General features: G+C 50.3%; 2 protein-coding genes across 8 annotated transcripts in view; one reads left to right on the top strand and one right to left on the bottom strand.

Annotated features, from left to right (window-relative positions):
* The window catches only part of LOC144723488 (uncharacterized), a 93,096-nt gene that overhangs the window by 20,490 nt on the left and 47,279 nt on the right, over nucleotides 1–25,327 (bottom strand). For 3 of the 7 annotated variants that reach the window (XR_013586190.1, XR_013586191.1, XM_078602284.1), the window contains one exon: nucleotides 996–1,341. The exons of the other annotated variants lie outside the window; for them this stretch is intronic. Coding sequence is in view for 1 of the 3 variants with exons in the window: in XM_078602284.1 (XP_078458410.1) it covers nucleotides 996–1,241 (246 nt within the window). In the remaining 2 variants the exon portion in view is untranslated. The remainder of the gene's footprint in view (nucleotides 1–995; nucleotides 1,342–25,327) is intronic. 7 annotated transcript variants of the gene reach the window in all.
* Nucleotides 984–4,130, top strand: INAFM2 (InaF motif containing 2). The gene is made up of 2 exons (XM_078602283.1): nucleotides 984–1,388; nucleotides 2,253–4,130. The coding sequence occupies exon 2, from the start codon at nucleotides 2,379–2,381 to the stop codon at nucleotides 2,931–2,933; it is 555 nt and encodes a 184-aa protein (XP_078458409.1). The 5' UTR covers nucleotides 984–1,388; nucleotides 2,253–2,378; the 3' UTR covers nucleotides 2,934–4,130.

Here is a 25,327-nt window from a genome sequence, read left to right as displayed (position 1 = left end):
ATTATTACATGATTGAGATATTGCATTTATATCCAAACGTCTAGTAAATATGTCCGCAATTTTTTTTATCAAAAAGCTGGTCAATTCTTTGTTGGTGTCCACAGTTATTCCAAAATAGTCCAGGAGCTTTCATTTCTTATTACTACAAAGGGCAGTGTTACATTTTTCAAGCATTATCCCTCTGGTACATGTTTCTCTTCATCTGAAATGTAATTTGGTTTATGGTTTTAAAACAAGTAACTTTACATTTCTTTTAAAATTTAAACTTCGCTAAACATAAGACATGAACAGAAACCAATTAAGATGTGTTAAATATCAAATGGGTTATGTTTAAATGAGATTGGACAAGCATCGTACAAGCTGTTATCGGTGTTATAGATAATGCCATCCTAAAAACCGTGGCAAATGTATTTGATGCTATTTAATTTACCTATTGAGGAAAATGTAACACAATGACAATATGACAAAAGAGTATTAAACAGTTAATTATAATCGCAAGGCAAATCTTTCTGCCGTCAAACGAGAACTAATATCATGGGAGATATCTTTGTACAACAAACCAATTCGTTTTCTGTAGCTTACGATTAAAAGACGCAGGGATTAACAGAGTGAAACACAGTTGTGCACCTACACAGTGCTCAGTTCTTTGCCACCCGTGGCATGCGGCGTTGTACACCCGGAAAAAAAACCCAGCAATTCTTGCCGGAATGTAACCGCAATCTGAAACTGCGTGTTTATTTTAGCATCTCACAAGCTGAGGCGGAGAGGGATGGCGGAGAGGGATGGGGGAGCAGACCAGCCCTGAAACCTTCCCGTGGGAATTGCAGCAGCTGTTCAATGACAACCCACACCAACCACCACGACTGCCCAACTACTGTAATAAACTGGCTGCCACATTGCTGAAGCTGAAGCTGCTAGTGCAGCTGCAGCTGCTATGCGTGTTGGGGCGACGGCGGGATGGGGGGGGACGAGTGCGCTTTCGTTACAATACTTACGGTAAGATATGGCAAGCGGTGACAAGAGGAAATTGCCAGCAAGGCGGCCCTGATGCTCGAGTCGCACTGTATCAGCTGCAGATTTCTTTCCAGCCGTTTCGGCCGCCCGTAGTCGTGCGTCACAACGCAACGGGGCTGGATCCCGAATAAACGGGGCCCGTCCGACCTGCTCGGAGTCCCGCCCACAGATTCAGCACCCCGGACAGCAGGCGCTACGGTGCCAGCCCGGGCGGAGGTGCCCCTCATGTTGAACGACAATGCCGCTGCCTTGGCGGCGGTGGCCTGCGTCTCAACTTGACGAGGAGCTCAGCCAGTTGTGGAAGCTTCGCGGACCCAGCAGTCTCGTCTAAGGTCAAGATTCGCGGAAATGAAAGGCGAAATATCCCTTTGAAGGTAACAACAACAACAACAACAAAAACACAAGCGGTGGTATGTATGTGCTGTACGGTAAATAACGTGGACGTGCCATGTGGCTAGATAGCATGCCGGGTACGCGCACGTCTGTGTCAAATGGATTTGTATTGTCCATTTGTCTTCTGCTGTGGCTTACACTCATCTGTACTGTATGTATGCCGTGTGGATGGCGTAGCAAATAACTTGCACTGAGACCGCTCGGTCCAGCATTATTCAATTGACGCTCAATGCACGCCTTGGCTCTGTGCGGATATACATGAACAGTCTTTAGGAATGTAATTGTTTTGCATTCTCAGTTAACTGCTAAATCTATCCAACTTTTAAACAGCTCATGAATACAAGTTAATTTCAATGCTATAGTTTTTTTTTTATATATCTGTATTTAAAGACGAATATGCAATACTGTATGTAAAGTGAACAAAAGTCAATCGTTGTACTGTACTTATATGTCCTCGCCTCAATCCTCGCTCGCTGCCTTCTCCGCACTGCACTGACCAGCGTGGAGAGGTATGGCCAATCGACCCCGATGACCCACATGGCGTAGGGTGGCTATCCTATAGCAGTGGGTTGACAAAGGGCTGCACGTGGACTGTACATTACATCTATGCAATTAAGCAATCTGCATTATTATATCGGCAGTACTTCATCTAGCGTGATATAATTCATAATTATGGGATACGGCCCGAACTGCCACATCTCAAAACTGTCAAAACAGGTGCTATTATACAGTCTCATGGGGGAGCAATGCTATTCAAAAGGCTGCCAGTCGTGTAATGTGCAGTGAAACCATGTCAAAGTTCACCAACAACAAAGTTTTTTCTTTCTTTCTTTAAATTCGTACAGGAGAGAGAATTGTGTGCGCGGAGAGGTCATCGGTGCAGCCCAGTCTAGGGGCGGCGGGGGGGGGCATAAACCCGTGGCGCAAAGGGAATCGAGACACATCTCAGAGTGGCGCTGCGAAACCCACCGATGAACGAGCGCGACGCCATGGGCTCTCGGCCCGCCGGCGAGCGGCCAGGCAAGGCCCCCACCTACACGGGCGACAAGAAAGCCAAGCTCGCTGCCAAGACGAACCGCAAGTGGGTGCGGCTGGCGACGGTTTTCGCCTACGTCCTCTCCGTCTCGTCGGCTGCGATCGTGCTGGCCGTTTACTACTGCATCTTCTGGAAGCCCGTCAACGTCCCGGCGGACGGGGCGGTCATCCCCAAAGTCACCGCGGCGGCACCGGTCGGCGTCGCGAGCACCGTCTTGCCGAGCGCGTCGGTCACCGACGGTCGCGGGGAGACGTCCCGCGTCGCGCCGCCGGTAGTCGGCCCGCCCAGCGCCGCAGAGACGTCCGCCGGGACTCGAACGGAGCGCCGGCACTTGCACGGCGAGGACACGGAAGCAAGGTCTGATCACTTCGGAAAGAGCACCCTCTTGGATTACTACACGTCTCCGTTGCCCTTGGAGGACGCGGCCGCAGAGCAGCGTTACAGCACGGAGCCGCATTGGTCAAGTGGGAAGAAGAACGACTATAATTAACCAACACACCTGGGCTAACACAAAGACTACCATTTGGCTTCTATCTTGGTTTGGGCCCATGCTTCGCGTTGCCTGTAGCTCAACGACAAAGCTAGAAATTTCGGCATGGTGTGCGCTACATTTAACACGGTGTTACCCATAAAGTCAGCGTACAACGATGCTTCGCTTGATTTTTTTTCCTGGTAAGCAAAAGGGCCCCCATCACATGGCTTTGGTGAGCCCGTGATCTCATATGTCACAGGTACAAACACGGCGCAGACACACGCCAGAGTGCGGGGGCCATCTGCGGCAACCGGGTTGTGGATGTGCTCTAAGCGCATGTGGAAGTGCTTTCTCAAGTAGAAACCCATAATCTGGGAATGGGCGCGGCAAAATGCGTGATCATTAAAAAGGGCAAAATATTTACTGTTACTTTTTTAAAATGTGTATGTCTAGAAAACAACCTGAAGAAAACATTTTCAATAACTTTAGTAGATGAATGTCACTCGTTTGTCCTTGCTTCCTTTACCAAGTAACAACGTGTTTCCCCTGTCTGCGTTTCACAAGTTTACCAAACAACACAACACTTTGAATGTCGATCATCGTGTTCGAGTTCTCCTGCCTGTCTCACAAGCCTCTCCAGAAAGCGACCCATGATAAACAGTCAAATCAAGATGTCATTGGTCATTGGGATATGGGAGCAAACATCTCGAAAATAACGTAAGGTTTTCTTCAATAAAATGTATGTAACAAAGATACACTTAAAACGTTTGTCCAAATATAAATATATAGAGTTGTGGTTGTGTGCAGTATATGACCTGGAATTCATTGTTATGGGACCTGAATTTTGTCAGAAAGCCATTAAAACTAAAAATAGCTTCAAGCCACAAGGAAGTGTGTTGAAGACATCTAAGCAAAGACCCGACTGGATGACGTAATGTAGCAAAACAGTGTTAATGATGGTAACCGGGTATATCCTTCAATAACAGGAAATAAAAGATGAACCACAGTGCGATTGTGGCCATGCAACCAAAACTACGGGCCATATAGAAACCCACAGTATTTACACCATTGGAACCTCATTTGCCAGTTAAAAAAATGATAATTGTTTTTTTACCCTTTTATCTGGCAACAAAACTAACACCTTTTTTTACAAGGAGTCATGTTTGCATAGACCACAATACCTGCAGTCATAATGCAAACAAAAAACATAACTCTGATAATGTATGCACTGTCCTTGAAGTTGATTGGTCCACACCCGAGACAGCTTTCCTTAGAGCCTAAAGGCGTATTGCGCCTAGTGAGACTAGGCTCTAAGGAAAGCTGTCTCGGGTGTGGACCAATCAACTTCAGGGACAGTGCAGACATTATCAGAGTTATGTTTTTTGTTTGCATTATGCAGGCATTGTGGTTTATGCAAACATGACTCCTTGTAAAAAAAAAGGTGTCAGTTTTGTTGCCAGATAAAAGGGTAAAAAAACAATTATCAAACCCACAGTAGTCTGCGCGACTTCAACGGAGGAATAGCAAAACGACACGAACTCTTTCCTGAAGCCTTCTTGTCGTGGCGAGCAGACTTCGACATTTGGCATTTAGCTCCCAAACACAATGCCATGCGCAAGAACAGAATGGTGACTGGGTATTGCCGACGTAGTGCTCATTTTAAATATTGCTGAACTCCATATCTACAGAATGGTTCCTAAGTATTGTCCAGTATTTTAGTTCCTTCAGAATGTATTCCAGGTTCTTACTAACCTAGTATAATCCATGACATATTGTAATACTGTATTTGATTTCTCCTAACTCCATTCAACATTCATTTTAAAAAGCAGAATATCTGCATGTACTGACGTAAGTAAAATTACCAAGAATGTTGCAAATGTAGTATTTTTGTTGCATTTACGGATGTTTAAGAAATTGTAGCTTATTTCCATAGGGTGTTAATAGATTAAAACATGGTAAACAACATACGTCCACATTGGTTTATAATAACATTACATTCCATCACATTAATAACAGAGTACATTAATCTGAATGGTATAAGTAGTGGAAGTATTAACATCACAAAGTGGACCTTTTCTGAGAAAGTATCTGACATTTTCCGCCTTTATAACTGTATCATCTGTGACCAACTGCATACATGTGCAGCCTGTCAAATCTAGTGACTGTTTCACACTTCGACACACTTTGACCCAACCAGTCTCAATTAAACCCAAGTGTATTTTGACAAATGGCAAACAAAAACTTTAGCCAATTTAAAGTTTATTTGCCAAAATAGCCATTCAGAATATTCGTCGTAAACAACACTAGCTCTTGAAATGAATAAAGAGTGAAATCTTACTTGTGACTTAGAGACAACTAGCATTGTCTTGCAAGGCCCTGTTGGAGATACGCTGGATTTCCATAAAAATAATCCGTAGAAATATCTCAGTTTATTCGAATTTTAAACTTGCTGTTTTTATTCAAATATGTTTTGCAAGATGGATGGATGTTTCACAGTTTAACACGTAGGCTTTCGCGACCAATATCATCCATAACAGAGGTTTTTGGCACGTTCTGTTTACGTGCCAACCCTTACTAGTTGGCTGTGTCGGGTGGTGGCGGGTTTTAACGACACATATATTTACGCCTTATGGATGGATGGATGTGTTTCTCCCAATCAGCCACTGCTTGTCTCGTGTACTGTACTGCAATTAATGATTTCTGTTTACATTAGCACCCTGATTATAACTGTCTATTATTGAATGGAATTTTGTCAAGTGTAGCCTATTTAAACTTCGAACTTATTCACTGCATCCCGAATGCATTTATTCGTTCATATATCGAGCACGTGTCCATGTTGTTTCCCGTTTGTGAGCTTGGTGGGTCTCTTCGGAAGAACACAATGAAAGGCAACGTTTATCTATGTATTTTATCACCCAAATGCAACCACATCTCGAGGTGCTGGACAGAACAAGTGGGTGTGTTTATTGTGTCGAGATAAAGAGGAAGTCAGTCATAGGCAGAGACAAAAAGAGGATGATTTTGAGCCTGGACTTGAACAGGGGTAGGAGGGAATCGATAGAACGGACGGCCTGGGAAAGAGAGTTGCAGACTATGGGGTTAGCGGAGGACAGTGAGCAACTTCCCACTGAGTGATGGTTCACGGGGGGATTTGACGGAACACATTGGTGACTGGAGCAGTGCGTGTGTGGAGGAGAGGGGAGTGAGACGCAACGGTCGAGGTAGGTAGGGAGCGAGCCCACAGAGATGTTGAGTGTGACCTTGAAATTGATCCAGTACTGCTTTAGGAGCCGGTGGGGTGATTAGAATATACGTGTGACGTCTCACTTGCAGATTATAGCGAGGAGCCTGGCAGTAATATTGTAGATCGTGTGGAGTTTGGAGATCAGTCACGTGACAGGGGTCGGGTCTCGGCGCTAGCTGGGTTAAGGAAATAAATAGTGGGTGCCGGAGAGGTGACGCAAATGGATGCGTGAGATCCTGGAGAGTTGAGATATGTGGAATGAGAATAATAGCAGCTCAGGATCTATAACAACTCCAAGGCTGTGCACTCTTTGCCAATTTAATGTCAAGGATTTGAGAGGTGCACACTAAAACTGGAGTCCACTGAAAGTGAACATTTTTGTCCGATGAGGAGGACATCAATTCGGCAGCGTTTATTTGGAGAACGTTAGAACATATTCAACACGAGACCATGTCAAAGCAGAATGTGAGAGTGGACAGTGAAGTCCGATACGTGGAGTTAGATGTACAGATTACAATTACCAATGCAAGGGAGGGCCGACATTAAAACTGGATATGATCTTGCCTGAAATGAGCAGGGGGCCTAGGATGGAGTCTTGCGTGGATGCATAAGCACAGGGATTTTAGAGAGGAAGACAGTTGATTTGAAGCTTTCGTGACTGCAGGAATCCATACTCTTTGGTTCTTTCGGTAAAGTCACGTAGGTAGAAAAATAATAGATCACGACGTTTCGATCAAAACACAAGCAATCGCCTACTTCAGCAGTTTTTTCTTGCTGTGGTTGTCCCACCTGATGACGATTGCTTGTGTTGCGATCGAAACGTCGTGATCTATTATTTTTCTACCTACGTGACTTTACCGAAGAAACCAAAGAGTAGGAAGACAGTATTCGTATGAAAATGTAAAAGTAGCCGTTTGAGAGGCGAGAATGGACCCAGGAGACGAAGTGTGTCAGAGATGCCTGCATTGTTGTGTGAAGACACTCAAGGAGGATGGAGCAGTCCATGATGTAAAAAGCAGAATAAAAGGACTAGCAGAGAGAATGATCCACGGTCCGAGGAGAGAAGACGTCCGCTTACCACATGTAGGAGAACAGTCTCTAGAGAATCGCCTTGGTGAAAGCAGAGTTCCCTGAGTCGTGGAGACCTCGGGAGGAGAAGTGTTTGGAGAGATATGAAAGAAAACCCTATCTGACACTTTTTTAAGAAAAGGCGGGTTTTGAGACGGGGTGGAAATTGGCAATGATGTTGGCATCCAGTGTGGTTTTATTTCAGGTTGGGAATAGCAGCAGCAGCAGGCTTGGGAGCTGGGGGAATATACACAGATGAGATGGAGGCATTGACAAAGCTGGTGATATACGGGGCCAGGGTGGGTGAGGGATGCGTTTGGTAGACACATTACTGAGGATGGATGAAGTTTTTTGTTGGGTTGTGTTTTTTTGTGTGATATTTATGATGAAATGTTGACAGATGTCAAGGGTATGTGCTTTCGAGACGGGAAAGGCACTAGGAGGAGCAGAGGCAGACACCACGATGCCATTCGTGATTTTCCTGACTTTGCCATGGAAACAGGGCCAGAGTTTTTCGTACTTGGCCACTGATGGAGTAAATGAGGAAACTGAGTTCCATAAAAGCCAGAGGGAGTTGACTGGAAATGAAGAGGGATTTAGGGTTTCCAGGACCATTTGCGATGACAGTAGAAATAAATAAATAAAACTTGTTTATCCTTAATTCTATATTTGAAGCTTTCGTGACTGCAAGGATTCATACTCTTAGGTTTTTTCGGTAAAGTCACGTAGGTGAAAATAAATACATAATAAACATAAATAATGCAACTGATAGAAATAATAATATAAATTAATTATTCAAGCAAAAGCTGCTTTATTATTTATTTATTCCTACGTGACTTTACCGAAAACAACCTAAGAGTATGTTTATCCTTCCTTATTGATTTTCTGAACAAGGTTAAAAAAAATTTTTTATTAACCAGCACGATTCTAATGAAAAAAAAATACCTGCTAAAATGAGGATAGGCTTGCTGCATGTGGCACAGATTACTCCAAAGTGGCGGCAATGCTTTCCTACTGTAAGTGCTTTAAGTTGCAATCGCTGCGGTAATCTCTTCTCGATTGTCACGCTCGACATCTCTAGAGGCAGAGCTTCTGAACTTGTTGGTAAAAGCTGATCGGCAAGCCACGTGCGATGCGTTGCCCGTTTGGACCACGTGGCAATGAGAGAGCCCCCATCGAAAACCCGGCGTCTGTAAAGCAGCTCTGCGCGGTTTCAAAGACTGGAACACGTGGCCGATTTTACGATTGTAAACTCGCAGCGGCATCGGATCGACTTTCACAGTGGAACGAGCGAAGAGAAAAAAAACTCCCAGAATTAATCGATCATTAACACTGCCTTAAAATTGCAAACACAACGCAGGCTGATGTTTTGGGCAAAGAAAGTTGTCCTCTGGAGCTCTGAGACAACCGACAACTATTTAATTATTTTTACAAAATTGATCAAACGAATGGTTTTTTAATTTTGACGAGTAGTTTTTTTTTTATATCAGTGGACATTCAGGATCTCATTTCCCAGTTATAGATATTCGTAGGTACATGTAGTAGCTCAGGGCAACGCATGGTAAAAGTGTGATCTCCAACTGGGAGAAAAAAACCTCTGCATACTGTGCGTCTTCATGCCCTCTCCACATGCTCCGAAGACAGCTTACTCTATATACAGGGTGCTTCGACAAAAGTCAACACTGACATGGGACTATCGTTTTAACATGATAACAAATGTGATGTTAATAGCTTCAAAAAGTTTAAAAGTCTCCACTTGTTCGCCATCATTGTCAACACGTTGCCTGGAATCTTCTCCAGATGGTCTCTAGAGCCCGGAGGCGACACATGTCTTGTGGTATTGTTGCAAATTCTCAGACGTGTCAACATTTTTTTGAAGCACCTTGTATTTTTGTTCAAGGACAGACAGTGTTAATGACGAATGTTGTGAGGGTGTTTTTTTGGTTATACCGTGCTTGTGTTGCACTATCCACACTCTGCCCCGAAATGTTTTGATTTAATGTTGAAACCATGCTCAAGCACTGTACTGCCACAATAGATTAAAGAGTGTGTTTGTCCTTCACTCAATTGGTTTAACTAACATTACTCAGGCAAGTGTAATGAGAAGCCGAAAGGGTTCACGTGGGTGCGTGTATTATACATCTCATCCGTCAGGCATGCTTAAGCTGTAAGTTGTACGAAGTAAGAGCCTTTTAGAATCGACTTTTGAACGATGAAGAAATAAACTAAACTACACTACTGACTAATCTCTTACGCATTATACTTTGGTTCCATATAAACGTAGCTATTTTCTAAAACTTTTTTTAAATTGTACCTTGAAAGGTAATTAACGGTATAGAGTAAGCAAGCATTTTGGACAAAATGGCATTGCAAAGTGTTTATTCTAATAACAAGTGAGTGGAAATGTGTGCTGCTGCAATAATAATAAAACATAATCCAAACTTAAAAGAAGTGTGGCATCCATTTTATAGTTCCGTATGCAAGGAATATCCAATTCATTGCCCCAAAACCAAAAACGTCGCACACATGTCTGAAGACACAACATGTCCACGGCCACAAAGCTTCCACACAAAAGCTTTTATCAAGGCCATCTCTGGAGTCTGTTCTGGCCCCTATGGACACCGCAATCATTATGGCCAGCCCTGGGACAATAACACGGTCAATAAGCCTCTTCTCTGCTCTAAAGCGACTGGTAGAGCGAGCACGATTTCACAGCAAAACCACTCCAGGCTTCCAGGGGAAACGTGTAAACTCGAAGGTCACCACACTGAGTGTGATCAGGTGCGGGGGCCTCCTGCCACCCAGTGTCCTTGTGATGCCGCCGCCACGAAGCCGTTCGGCAGGCGCCCAAACCCCCGACTTCACCACCACCAAGCAACGGAGCCAACCCCGCGTCCCCCTCACCTCACCTCACACGAACACACCCGCACGCATTTCCCCCCCCCCATAGAGCTCCGAGGGGAGGTCACCTGGCCGACCGGTTTTTATCCGAGAAACCCTTATCGGGGTTAACTCTCACGGTTTCCGGCGATCAGGGAATTGGACGACCTCCCCCGTGCTACGTTGCGCCGCGGCGCTGCGACCAGCCGTAATATGGTGTGGTCGCGGCATGGGGCATTCGGCCACCGCGGTTGAGGTGCATTTTCCCCCCACACACACCCCCACGGGTCGACGGGGCAAGCAGGGGAGGGACGGGACAGCACGAATAGCGGGACCGCAGGAGCTGTTGCGCATAGTCATGGAGGGTTGGGATAATTACGCTTGAGCGCGCAGGCAGCATTGTTAGGGGAGTTTAAGGATAAGGCTATTAGTATAAATAATTGGGAGAGGGGAGGCGCGCGAGGAGCCATGCACAGCTTCCCACGACGGGCCTTTGTGATGGACACCGCCGCATGAACCTCGATGATGGGGGCCTGCGTGAGAAAAGGATTGATTGGAATTTGCGCCGTGCAGGTCGCTCATTGATTAGCGGAACAAAGGCACCGCGGAGCTGCCTGGCCCGGGCGAGGGGGGCGCGTGCCATTGTTTGGAGTTCACGCCGCGCGGACAAAGGATTAATTAGCATAGCAAAGGCGCACGGTGCGTGGGAAGGGGGTAGGGGTCCGGGAATCAGGACAAATGGGGAGCGCAAAGGGAAAATCGGGCTCTTCTCTCCAGGCCAGCGGACCCGCAGCAGCTCCAGCCAGCGACCCGGACGTCCGTGCGACGCGTCGAGGTGCGCTGTTAGCACCGGGAGCAGCGAACCACCGCGGGCACCAAACAGTGAGTGGGGGGGTGAAGTAGGGTAGCGTAAGCCGATAAATAGGGAATACGTACAGGTTTGGGTGGAATAGGCCAGCCTCGTCGACTCACTGATTCCACATCAATTCGCAGGTAGCATATAATAAATCATTAATAGCGAAGCGTGGTCTCGCGTGATCTTGTTGAGCAGTGTGTCGCGTGGGGAGCTGCGTGTGTGTGCGTGCGACCACCCCGTGTGCGATACAGGTGCGCGATCATAACGTGAGTTGAGTTGGAGTGCGCGGAGCGGCGTGTGTGTGTGTGGGCGTGCGTACGTTCGCTCCGTGTGGGTTGCAGGCGCGCGATTAGGACAGGGAGGTATCGTAGTAGGGAGGGGCAGAATACTACTCGGTAATTAGCCATGCCGGCTACGCGGACCCGCGGGGGAGGGGAATCCTCGGGCGATGGTTCCCACGCCACGGGTGAGGAACCTAGCAGCGGGGGGGCGATTGATGATGCTAGCCCGGCCGTTAGCATTATCGAGGGAGGGATCTCGGGGGCTAGCGACCCTCACATATTGGTGTCAGAAACGGGACGATCCCCCGCACCCCCAAGGGAAAGAGGCCCCCCAACCCAGATTAAAATCAAATGCACATTTACGGGCAAAGGAATTCCAACATGGAAATCGTTTGCCCGCAGCATCAGGGGGGCGAAAAAGGTTAATGGGTGGTCAGATGAGGAGTCGTTGCAGCAGTTAGAGCTACATTTAGATGGACGGGCAGCTGACTTTGTGGAAGCTTTGCCCGCAAGCGTACAAACTCAGTGGGAAAAATTAATGTGCGAACTCGAACGGCGCTTCGGCGCCTATGACGAGGAGGATGCGCAGGCGGCCTTAGAGGCACGCCGCCGCCAGCCCGGCGAGGATCTGCGAGATTACGCCGAGGACGTACGCATGTTGACCCAGCTCGCGTACCCGGAGCACGAGGCGAAAGTAATTGAGAGCCTCGCCGCCGGGAAGGTCCAGCGATATTTGGCACGCACCCTGTGGTGGCAGCCAAATATAGACGGTGCACGCCTCTCCTTTAACACACTTGTCGAGCGCGCGCGTAAATGCGAGAAGCTCTCTGGTGAGCGCGCGCAGCCTCGAGGGAGGGGACGAGAGTGCGCCGTAGCGAGCCTACTCTCGGACGAGGAGGAGGAGCTCGCCATCGCAGGAAGGGGACGGGCAAGGGAGCCCCAGAGACCCAGCGAGACTACCCCGGGGTGGGTAGCCGGGTTACAGACCGGCATTGGAGATATTGCTGGCCGGGTAGACCGAATGGACGGTAAGGTAACCCACGTAGGTGAGAGGGTAACCCAGGTACGCGAGGAAGCAAATAAAAATATGAAGACCCTCCAGTCTGAGATGGGTGAACTACGCTCGACAGTAGGGGGACTAGCTGGGAGGGTGTCCCAATTAGAGTCCGATTTGGGACAACTGCGTACTGGGGGAGGGAGAGGGAGCGGGCAGGGGGCCCACTACGGAGCTGCCCCCCCTCCCCGGGCATGTTATATGTGTGATCGCCGAGGGCATCTAGTGAGAGACTGTCCTGAAATCACCCGAGCTAGGCAGGCGCGGGGGTTAAACTCCAACGCCCCCTAGTGAGCGGACCAACTAGGGGTGCAATCGACGTGGTCCCGATACAAATAGACGATAATGAGAATAATGGCGAGCGAGTGATCTCCACACAGGTTCCAACAACAACGCCCACGGAAACGGTGACTCCTGGCGACTGGCTACGGGAGCTGGTGGCGGGGATCACGGGGGCCACATCGCTGGTGGAAGGGGAGGTAAACGGAGTGCGTACCCGAATTCTGCTGGACACGGGGGCGGTGGCCTCGCTCGTGAGCGCAGCGCACTGCAGCGCGATCGGGGTCGACGTGCATCACCTGCAGGCCCCGGACCGCGCGCTGCACACGGCGAGCGGAGCCGGAATGGGGCTGCTGGGGAGAGCCACCCTAGAGGTCCGCATAGGCAGTCAGGTGTGCACCCAGGAGTTCTACGTGTCGAGTGCGTTGTGTCACGAGTGTATCGCAGGTACCGACCTCTTAGAACGGCTGGGACTCAACGTGCAACCCCGCCAGCGATGCGCCACCATGGAGAGCAACGGCGAGCGGATACCGTTCCTGGGACGAGAACCAACGCGCCCCCGCTTCGCACCTGTGGCCGCTATCCTGGCGACGGCAGTCACCATCGGCCCGCTCACCGAGATGCTGGTGCCGGTGGCAACATCCCCCACCGACCCCGCGCTCCGACCATCAGGAGAGGTAATGCTAACTCCTCACCCGGAGTTGGCAAAACGGTATGGGGTCGTGGGATCCGCCACGTTGGTAAACGCAGATGGGGACCGATTGTTTATGCGGATGTTTAACCCCCACAGTACCCCAGCGATACTGCGGCGGCGCACCCCGATAGCCACCGTACACCCCCTGCACGCACGCCACTCTAACGACTCGGTGTTCGCACTCTGGGCTGAGGACCCCGGGCGTCCTGAGGGTGACCAGGACCTGGCCTGGCGAGTCGGCCCGACTCCCCGAGCCGAGGTCGTTCCCCTGCTCGACGCGTTACATGTACCATGGGCGGATTTACCTAAGGGAGAGGCCGATCGGCTGCGCGAGTTACTGCGGGAGTATGCCGACGTATTCAGTGAACACGACTCGGACGTGGGTCGGACCGATCTTGTTAAGCACCAAATTGACACCGGTGCAGCCCGACCCATCAAACTCCCTGCGTACCGAGTGGGCGCACCCGAACGCGCCCAAATCAAAGAGGCAGTTGGGGACATGCTTCGCGATAACATAATTCAGCCCTCGGCGAGCCCCTGGTCAGCCCCAGTGGTACTAGTGACGAAAAAGGATGGGTCAACCCGGTTCTGCGTCGATTACCGTAAACTAAATGCAGTCACGCTCGGCGATGCCTTCCCCATACCCCGCATCGACGACACCTTCGACAGCCTCGCTGGAGCGCGATATTTTTCCACCCTCGATCTCGCGTCCGGGTACTGGCAGGTGGAGATGGCGGAGGAGGATCGGCCGAAAACCGCATTCACCACCCCGATGGGGCTATTCGAGTTTCGAGTACTCCCGTTCGGACTCACCAATGCGCCCGCGACGTTCCAGCGGCTGATGGAGTTGGTGATGCGGGGCTTGCAATGGGAACAGTGCCTGATTTACTTGGACGATGTGATAGTGTTCAGTAGATCTTTGTCTGAGCATTGGTCCAGGCTTCGAGAGGTGTTCCAGCGACTGCGAGCGGCTCATCTCAAGCTCAAGCCACGTAAGTGTTACATCGCACAACGCGAGGTGGGGTACCTCGGGCATCGCGTCAGCGAGGCAGGTGTGCACACCGATCCGGAGAAGGTACGCGCCGTAGTGGAGTGGCCACGGCCAAGGAATCTGACGGAGATCAGATCATTTTTGGGGCTCGCCACCTATTATCGCCGATTTGTAAAGGGATTCAGCGAGATTGCACGCCCCCTCACCCAACTCACCTCCCCTAAGCACCCCTACCAGTGGACGGGGGCCTGCCAGACGGCCTTCACCACTCTCAAAGACCACCTCACCCACGCCCCCACCCTCGCTTTCCCCGATTTTACCACCGATTTTATTTTGGACACCGACGCCTGCAGCAGCGGGCTGGGCGCGGTGTTGTCACAGGTACAGGATGGGACGGAACGAGTCATCGCGTACGCCAGCCGGACCTTGAGTGGGGCCGAGCTGAACTATTGCGTGACCCGCCAAGAGTTGTACGCCGTGATTTTCGCATGTAAGCAGTTCCGGCCGTATTTGTACGGCAGGAAATGTCGCGTACGCACTGACCATTATGCTCTGCAGTTCCTTCTTACATTCAAGGAGCCGCGGGGGCAGATGGCCCGCTGGTTGGCGCAGTTGCAGGAGTACAACCTGCAAATCGAGTATCGGGCTGGCCGGACGCATGCAAACGCGGACGCCTTGTCGAGGCGACCCACGGTGGACGCCGAGACAAGGGCGGAGGAGGCCTGCCCGTGCTTCACGGGGGGACGCTGCCGGCAGGCAACGGACCCCCGAGCGGCCGCGGCCACTGACCCCCCCCCAGCGAGAGAGAGTGCAGTGTGCGCCACAGAGGCCCTCACAGGTGGCACCGAGGATCCCGTCGACCGCACGGCAAGCGCGGGACCCGCGGCTCGGGACCCGATCGGACGGATCCAGGAGGACGTCGGCTGCGCCTTCCCGGGCCTGAACGACGAGCAGCTGAGACAGACCCAGCAGCGAGATCCCGATCTGGCGGCAGTGGAGGCGGCACTGCGGGAGGAAAAGAGCGCCCTGCCAGGACCCTGGAGCGGTTTGTATGCCCGGTTGTGTGTGCAGAACGGAGTGGTACGGGAGTTAACCGAGGCCGGCCAGCCGGGGTGCATCTGTGTTCCTGCCCAGGTGCGACCCCAGCTGCTTCGGCTGGTGCATGACCACCCACTCGGGGGCCACGATGGGGAACGACGCACTCGAGAGACCCTGCGTCGCCAGTATCTCTGGCCCAAATTGGCACAAGACGTGGCGGCCTGGGTACAGGGCTGCCGCGCCTGTCAGCAGTGCGGGCCGAAACCGGCACGATACCAGGTACCCCTAAGGCCGTTCCGCGTCAGCCGCACAAATCAGCTGGTCGGGATCGATCTACAGGGGCCATTCCCACGATCCCATCGAGGCAACCGGTATATTCTAGTCGCAGTAGAGTATTTCACCCGCTACCCCGTGGCAGTGGCCATCCCTGATAAAACGGCCTTGGTGGTGGCCCGGGCATTCGTGGAACATTACGTACTCAAGCACGGGATCCCAGAACGAGTCCTCACCGACCAGGGTAGCGAGTTCGAGGCCGAGCTGTTCCAGGCACTGTGCCGAGAATTCGGAATCCAGAAGGACCGAACCACAGCGTACCACCCCCAGGCGAATGGTATGGTAGAACGCATGAATCAGACCCTAGCGGGGAAACTCAAACGTATGGCGGCTGCAAATCAACGGGATTGGGACGAACACCTCCCCTATGCCCTTTTCGCCTACGCCACCACCGTACACACGTCGACGGGGCAAACCCCGTTTTTAATGATGTTCGGCCGTGAGTCTCGTTTACCCGCAGATCTGCTATTCGGCGTCCCTTCCCCCCAGCCGGAGGAGGGAAGCCGCCCCGTGGAACACCTGTTGGAGACCCTGCGAGAAGCCCGAGGCCGAGCATACCCGCAAGGGGAAGCCGCGCATCGGCGGCAGGAACAGGGCACCCGACCCCGCATGGAACCCCCCTTATTCCTGACAGGTGCTAAGGTGTGGCTACACACCCCTCGCGTCGGGGCCGGGCAGGTGGGGAAACTGACGACCTACTGGCGGGGACCCTGGACCGTGGTGCGGCAGATATCCCCCTGGACGGTACTAATCTATGGCGGGGAGAGGGATCGAGAGACGGTGGTCAACGTCCGCCGCTTAAAACCGTGGAAAGCGGCCCCGGCGAGAGAGGACCCCGTCACCCGAAGGCCCCGAAATCCCGGAGTACCCGCACCCCTCGTGTTGGGGGGCCTCGCACACTACATGGGCCCCGCCGGGCCCCCGAGACGCCCCGATCCAGTCCGGAGAAGACGCGGACGACGGCCACTAAACCCTTCCGCTGCTGAGTTTGTGCCCCAGCCCACAGGTGCCGGAGGACGGGGAGAGCCGCTGGAGTGGAGGAGGAGACCGCCGCAGGAGCTACAGAGGACGGAACCACCCGCCCCGAGGCCAGCCACCAGGTCCGGACGGATCCCCCGGACCCCGCAACGTTTCCTCGTGGGCGCGGCCCAAGCGAGGTGCTCCAGTCAACCCGGGACGGGGACTGGCACCTCGGGGGGCTATGTGATGCCGCCGCCACGAAGCCGTTCGGCAGGCGCCCAAACCCCCGACTTCACCACCACCAAGCAACGGAGCCAACCCCGCGTCCCCCTCACCTCACCTCACACGAACACACCCGCACGCATTTCCCCCCCCCCATAGAGCTCCGAGGGGAGGTCACCTGGCCGACCGGTTTTTATCCGAGAAACCCTTATCGGGGTTAACTCTCACGGTTTCCGGCGATCAGGGAATTGGACGACCTCCCCCCGTGCTACGTTGCGCCGCGGCGCTGCGACCAGCCGTAATATGGTGTGGTCGCGGCATGGGGCATTCGGCCACCGCGGTTGAGGTGCATTTTCCCCCCACACACACCCCCACGGGTCGACGGGGCAAGCAGGGGAGGGACGGGACAGCACGAATAGCGGGACCGCAGGAGCTGTTGCGCATAGTCATGGAGGGTTGGGATAATTACGCTTGAGCGCGCAGGCAGCATTGTTAGGGGAGTTTAAGGATAAGGCTATTAGTATAAATAATTGGGAGAGGGGAGGCGCGCGAGGAGCCATGCACAGCTTCCCACGACGGGCCTTTGTGATGGACACCGCCGCATGAACCTCGATGATGGGGGCCTGCGTGAGAAAAGGATTGATTGGAATTTGCGCCGTGCAGGTCGCTCATTGATTAGCGGAACAAAGGCACCGCGGAGCTGCCTGGCCCGGGCGAGGGGGGGCGCGTGCCATTGTTTGGAGTTCACGCCGCGCGGACAAAGGATTAATTAGCATAGCAAAGGCGCACGGTGCGTGGGAAGGGGGTAGGGGTCCGGGAATCAGGACAAATGGGGAGCGCAAAGGGAAAATCGGGCTCTTCTCTCCAGGCCAGCGGACCCGCAGCAGCTCCAGCCAGCGACCCGGACGTCCGTGCGACGCGTCGAGGTGCGCTGTTAGCACCGGGAGCAGCGAACCACCGCGGGCACCAAACAGTGAGTGGGGGGGTGAAGTAGGGTAGCGTAAGCCGATAAATAGGGAATACGTACAGGTTTGGGTGGAATAGGCCAGCCTCGTCGACTCACTGATTCCACATCAATTCGCAGGTAGCATATAATAAATCATTAATAGCGAAGCGTGGTCTCGCGTGATCTTGTTGAGCAGTGTGTCGCGTGGGGAGCTGCGTGTGTGTGCGTGCGACCACCCCGTGTGCGATACAGGTGCGCGATCATAACGTGAGTTGAGTTGGAGTGCGCGGAGCGGCGTGTGTGTGTGTGGGCGTGCGTACGTTCGCTCCGTGTGGGTTGCAGGCGCGCGATTAGGACAGGGAGGTATCGTAGTAGGGAGGGGCAGAATACTACTCGGTAATTAGCCATGCCGGCTACGCGGACCCGCGGGGGAGGGGAATCCTCGGGCGATGGTTCCCACGCCACGGGTGAGGAACCTAGCAGCGGGGGGGCGATTGATGATGCTAGCCCGGCCGTTAGCATTATCGAGGGAGGGATCTCGGGGGCTAGCGACCCTCACATCCTCTGCTCATGAAACAAACCAGTCTCTGTTGCTAAAACAGTCTCTGCTGCTAAGTCGGGGTTAAAATGCAGAGATGGAGGCGTTGAAGAGGTTGCTCTTGTCAAGCTCTCTGGTGTATTTTCGAGTTGTACCGCGTGTTGTACGGCACGATGTCCGACGTTTCAGCTCAACGTGCCTGGGGCTTCTTAAGGAACTGAATTGTTCAGTTATTTGACAACACGTGGTACAACCAAAATACACATCCGAGAGCGTATGTGCCAATTGACACCGTGGACACCCATACAAACGAGACCTTCCATCTCAAGCGATAATAATCAGGGTGAAAAAATATGGGAATAATATAAGAGACATTGGAGAGCCATGTGTGTGCTGTTCGCGCATGGGGGTAACGTGTGCCGAATGCAAACGCACTGGGACACACGAGAAGAAGCTCCCGCACCTCCGTTTAGCACGGTTGGCTACATACGGTGCAATAGAAGTTCGAAACACACACGTGGAGCCAAACGTCACAGACATCGTGCTGCACATCGCGCGGCACAACCAGAAATTACATCCGATGGTTTCGCTTATATTCGCCAGATTTAATAGGACCAGCACAAGACCTTGACAGCTGAGGCCAGTGTTTTTCGTTGCAAGGCCTGCTGGCCACTGACGCACCCTCGTGGCCTTTAGTGCGGCCCCTGACGTTTGGCCCCCGACAATACACAAAGAGTGACACCTCCCGTCCCCCCCATCATCGTCGTCGTGCCCCTGTCAAACCCCACAATGGTTTCAAACGTGTGGCGGCCCCCACACTGATGACGTCTTGTCGGCCAAAGTGTCCCCCCCCCCCCCCTCTGAAAATTAGTAAAGAAAACTGGCTTAGGCTGATTCAGCAACCTGATTATGTAATTCCTTGCAATACAGTCTCAGCGTGGCTCCTACGACCACAGCCAAATCTCGCTCGGCCCTCATCGGGGCTAGAGAGTTGAGCAAGTTTCATCCGGGAAGATCGAGTATACAGAAAAAAACACCACAAAGCAACTGCGCACGAAATGAAAGGAAGTGTCAAACAGCACTCCGATGATGATGATGATAATAATGAATCGCAACAACAAGCTTCAACATCTTATCTAGCATCTGTGTGTTTTAACGGCGGTTATACAAAAGAACTATTGTGAACGTGGAGCAAATCTTCGCCACCGTTTTGTGAAACCGGCTGAGGCTGGGAACTTTAGATGGTGACACTCTTCGGGGGAGGCATGATGTCGGGGGGGGGGGGGGGTGTTTGCGATGTTTACCGTGGCCAGCACCGTGGGGAGTAACTAATCAGACTCCCTATCGACAAACTCATCTTCTCTCCCTCCCAAAACATAGTTGTAAACGCTAATCCAGAGCGTATACATTTACAAACATGCTGCTTATATCATCAGCAGTAGCAGCAGTGAGGCTGTATCCACTGCCAGATGAAGGCCTTCTCAAGTCACCTGTATTCCTTACATAATCATGATCCAACAAACCATCTAGCTCCTGCACATGTTCTTATCGCTCCATCTCCTTGGCAGTCGTCTTCTCGGGCGTGCCGTCCCCTTTGGCTTCCACTCCTTAACAATCCCTTCCAGTGCTGTGTCCTGTCCAAGCGCCGCTCACTTTCATCAACGATCAGTAACGTCTCCGGTTTGCGCCATCTCTCTCAGCCCCGCACTGTCACAGTCTATTTCACTACTCCCGTTGCATGAACTCATCTCATTGCTCCACGTTCGGCAGTGCTCTCTTTTGTTTGCAATTCCATCACAATACTCCTTCATTGGCCAAGGACAATGCCCAAACCGACTTTCCTGAACAGTCAATCTGTCTGCAATTGGCATGTTTCTTTCTGTAATCCATGTGTTCCTCATTCTCTCACTGTAATTCCAAGCAAGCGGCTCTCCGTGCCTCTGTCCTCACCATTCAGCATTTGTTCCATTTCATTTGTCAGTGTCCCATGTTGCCAAAAGGTTGAAGAAGACCTTCATTGAGAAGGCTGCAAATTTTGCGTTCAAGATAAACATGAGTAAGACAAAAGTAACATGTACAGGTTCGCTATATTTATATATTTAAACAATATATTATTGAAGATGCACTACTGGAAATCACATCAGAGTGTGTATATCTATGGCAGTTATGAAGGGTGACCCGAAAACACAACGATACAATTAAGAGGCAAGCGAGAGCAGGTTAGAGTGCTTTCTGAAAGCCTAACTTAATAATGTTACGTACTATCCACGAACCATCAGTAAGCCTGGCCACTGGGTTGATGCATGATCAAGACACCGCTGAAAGGACAGAGGGGGGATCAGACAAAATCTGGCACTCGGTGAGAATCCAGCTGAGATCCGTGTCCTTGGCCACATTAGTCTAATTTCTACCTCATTAGTCATCTCCAGCTCCTAAGCAGGCTGGCAGACATCGAGCAGCATCTCAATTAACTACAACAGCGAAAGTTCAGTTGCTGGGCCCGCAACCGAAGCACAACCCCCGACCGAGAACAATGTTCAATATCAGTCACCAAAGTGATCGCCATATCCTGCTGCTAGCTTCAACGACGCACAACGACTTGCACTGCTCGTACAACAACAAAACCTCTCAGCCTTTTGCAGACCCCCCCCCCCCCCAAAAAACACAGCTTGTTTTGAACATCGTGTTGTTTTACACCAGCAACTCAAAAACAATTGGGAATTGCAGACTCCACGGGGTTCAGAGCCGAGAGCGTTAGTCCACAAGCGCTCTTGTACGCACACGACGCATATCTTTGTGCGTTGTTAACGCAATTCTTTTTTTCGGCCTCCGCTAATTTTTCCCGTTGCGATGTTTTTTTTTTGTCCTCTCTCGCCCATTTACAGAAGTGTACTGTACCGCAGCGAGAGCGCAGGAGAAGACAATAAACATCAAACGTGACATAAAATATGACGTTGTCACGGCAAGTTAGCTCAAGTGCCCTTTCGAGATCGTGTTTTATCATCATTATTATCTTGCAACGACGGCAGCTTTTATAGTAATTACACGCAGGGCGATGTTTTGGAACAACAATGTGGGTGACAGCCATTGGGGGAAAAAAACTGGATCCATTTTATTTACGAAGCGAGACGTTTTGACGACAGCGCGAGGAGCCCCCAGTCATCATCAGTTTGAAAATCCGCCACAATCTCATTGGCCAGAGACACAAAACCTTTCGAGAATAGTGAGAGGTTTGGTACAGAGCTGGAAAGTTACATTTAAGCCTGTCACAATTGTGCGGGAAATGTCTTTTTTTAATGTTGCTCTGGCCTCTGCCAGCGAAGATTAAACTGTGACGAGAAGTCCTGTTGAAATAAGCGAAGGATGAACCGAGTGTGTGACGTGGAGCCAATGCAAGGGCTTCCAACATGAAAACAATAAACACTTCCAGCCAAAATATTAAACCGTCCATATAATTATCACAAACACGATATGAAATATAGTAGAATAAAATTAACGATACAATTGTTTCGATTCCATGGGACATGTGTATCTAAAGTGGATCATTGTTCGACTGTAGCATCAGAATACAGACAAAACGTAATCTGATGTATTAAAAATGACACGTTTGTAAACATTGGCACAGTGGCAGTCATTGTTCCAAGTAATTGTGCATATAATTTCGGAATAATCTCCAGCCCTTTGTCAATCCAAAGCTGGATGAAGGCCTCCCCACGTCTATCAGTCATGGTGGGTTTGTGATCATACTTCACCACCCTGGTGAGCATACGTTGTTGTAAAATGGAGGGGAATGGGGGTGCATTGCTGGTTTAGATATTACTCGCCATCGATGGGAGCTGGAGCCATGGCCAGGAATCAGACTCAGGTCACCAATTAAAAACTCTTTTAAAAATCCATTAGCCACTTTCCCAATCAATGATATGCATCAAATTTAGTGAGCGCATACAAAATTGCATCAGAATGAACTCAAATTGGACACACCACTACTACCGCCACTAAACACGCCAACTGATAAATAATGCTTTCAAACCGCATTCATAAATTTGATGGAATAGTTTACCGAGCATCATGAAATGCCCAACATGGTAACTATTGAGCCGAGGACAGTTTAAAGTTCACCATCTGGCTATCCAGCCTATTTTGCATTATTCATGCTCTAACAACGCTGTAATAAACAGCAGGGAAGGGGGGATCAACAGATTTAGTGATGACAGCGGATAATCCTGCACTCTTTTATTTTATTGATAGTTAAGCTCCTCTCGCTCACGTCGATGTTGAGGGTACTATTGGTGTATCCTATAATATGAACGTAAACATTTGCAGAAATAACTCCTCATATCCGAACAAATTATTGGCGGATAACGGGATACAACGGGATGCATGTTGCTGCGTAATTCCTCTTGTGCATCCCTCTTGTGGTAAAATATACACTGACACTAGGATAAATCTAGCACGTCTGGGTGAATCCTTAATAGTATTACATTCAGCATCATTGGCAATCACTTTCAGATTCCCTCTTCTCCGTGAATACACAGCAAAGAGCACGAATTCCCTGCACAACCCCCTCCAATCCATAATGATGCCACATTTCTGGCAACTTCAACCAGGACACATGGAGAGGTGACGGCCCTTTCCTCCGGCAGCCCCGCCCACCTTTACTGAGGCGTGCCCACTGCCATCACGAGCCCCGTCCACACAGTGAGTGGTCTTGCTGCTCTAGAACATTGGCCTCACCTAACGCTTGCCGTATTGGTCGACTCCACTGACAAACTCACCTACAACTCGGGTAGGCCCGCCGGTTTCACATATTAACTAAAACTAACCTTTTTTGTTGCTAACAGGTAAGGCCCACTGAGCTATACAGCTCTTTTTCAGAGGCGACCTGGGAAAAGTGATAACTCAACGAAGTGGCTTATCACGTGGACATTTGTAGCAATCAAATATACTAAACGCATGTTCATTCTAAATGTGGAAGGAAACCCCGGAGGACCTGGAGGAAAATCCACGTGACCATGGGGAGAGAGACATGCAAACTCCAAATATACAGCAGGCATCAGGGTCCGGGTCGAACCCACGACCTCCTGTATAACAGGCGAGGTAGTTAACATCTCCTAGCCACCTTGGTGAGTCCAGCACGAGGCCAAACATTTAGGAAATGCAAATTTAGGAAATGCAACACCGGGACGGCCTTTGCGGAACCAACAATTCCGTTCTGGCCAAACCGGGACATTTGGCAGCTTGACTCTGGCGCAATTGCATGAAACTGTGGATCAAGCCAAAGGCACCGTTCCTAAATGCGCGACACACAACAGACCATAAATGAGGTCACCACCCCAACCCCTGGCCAAGTCGAGCAGAGTTAAAAATAGCCACGAAAATAGAGTTTGATTTATCTATTTTACGGCATGATTCAAAGGGGGGGGGGGGGTATAACCATCATCATTATCAGAAACACGGAGGCGACAGAGGCCCGTTGCACCAAGCACAGTGTCCAAGTTAATCATCACCATGAAGCAGTCCCAACGATCGTGGAAATATTCGTACGAAGGAAACGGTCCAGCCGCTCTGCCAATGCAGAATGCGTTGCTGCGAGGGAATGTCCGTGTGGGCCAGTCATCGACATGCCACGGCACTCTCGCAGCAGACACAAACAACGAGCAGCATGGGCCGCTCCATCGGCCTTCTTTGGCATCCATTTCCTTCCCTCTGTTAATGTTAACAGCAGGCAGCTCTTTCACAACGAATGCACCAAAGCACGTGCGCTCAATGTGGCCCCAACACACACATTTACGTCCGCTGACGGCAGCTCCCACGAGGCTGCGCCAAATGCACTGTCCCCATGATTGCGTGATTGAAAAAGTGTTTTCTGTCAACAGAGGTCATTTGTACATATGCATGCGGCATGAAGGTTATTGTATTGTTCTTCCTTGAAGAGCACCGGTTGTCATAAAAAAAATACAAATTCCCGGCTTAGCTATAAAGATTAATATAGAGCAGATTGTCAATTGATAAACTGCATTAGGATTGTCTGTTGTCATGCACAAATTACACTGTCAGCTAATACGATTCAGACATTGCTGTAGGCTGCCAGTAATATATAAAACAACTATTCTATTCAGGGAGGATTTGGTGGTACAGTGGTTATCTCGATACACTACGAACCCAGAGACCCAAGCTCAATTCCCAGCCACGGCTAACATCAGCGGCCAGTGATATATAAGAACTGGTCTTGCCCTCGCACCGTTCACCAACCCACGCTGACCAGCATGGTGAAGTATGGTCAAAACCCTGATCGCTGACATGGTGTGAATAGACCTTCCGCTGGTGGATTCATAACTGCTAGGATTTTATTTATTTATTTGAATTTTTTGTATATTCATAGAAACACTTATGTTCCTTTAATCTACACTAAAAATTTGGAGATTTATTTCATGTTTTAAAAACCGATATATTTGGTGAAACTACGGAAATGTCGACAATACATTTTTTTGACGTCTGTATTTATTAGCATACAATTACGCATCTGTTTAAGTTCTCATGTGCAATATCCCGAACGCAGTCTATGTATAATATAAACATTTGTGATTTGGTAGCTGGTCAAAATGTGTTTTTTTGAGGGACAACAAATTAATTAACAAAATCATTACCGTGCCCAGTGAGGCATCTGACCAGTGATCGATACCCGCTGATGACCTCAGCTGCCACCAAGTGCCAATTGCCGATCTTCTATTGCCTTAGCGACGAAAATTGCTGGCTGCCCGCATGTGAAAAACACATTGCCTCTGCTGTGGAAATGGTGCTTTTAACAATTAGCAGCGAAAAAAAAGACCAGGCCATTAAAAAGGGCCAAGCTAGCAAAGAACACACAACAAGACAACGCAACGTGATACGGCATTAGAAATCCATCAGGGCTGTCCGGACACATTATTGCAACGGCGATAAGATGGGTCTAAAGTTCACCACTCTGGGATCGTTTTTCCTTCCTTTTTCATTCGCTTTGTATTTCCTTAACAGACGTTGTGGAGGGA

The sequence above is a fragment of the Lampetra planeri genome, chromosome 18, assembly GCF_965212315.1.
Source record: "Lampetra planeri chromosome 18, kcLamPlan1.2.h2, whole genome shotgun sequence".
NCBI classification, from domain to species: Eukaryota; Metazoa; Chordata; class Hyperoartia; order Petromyzontiformes; family Petromyzontidae; genus Lampetra; species Lampetra planeri.
The sequence above is the reverse complement of the archived record's forward strand: the minus strand, read 5'-3'. Positions and strand labels throughout refer to the sequence as shown.

Coding starts and splice junctions, on each gene's coding strand:
- INAFM2 (XM_078602283.1), top strand. CDS start 2,379: ATGAACGAGCGCGACGCCATGGGCTCTCGGCCCGCCGGCGAGCGGCCA.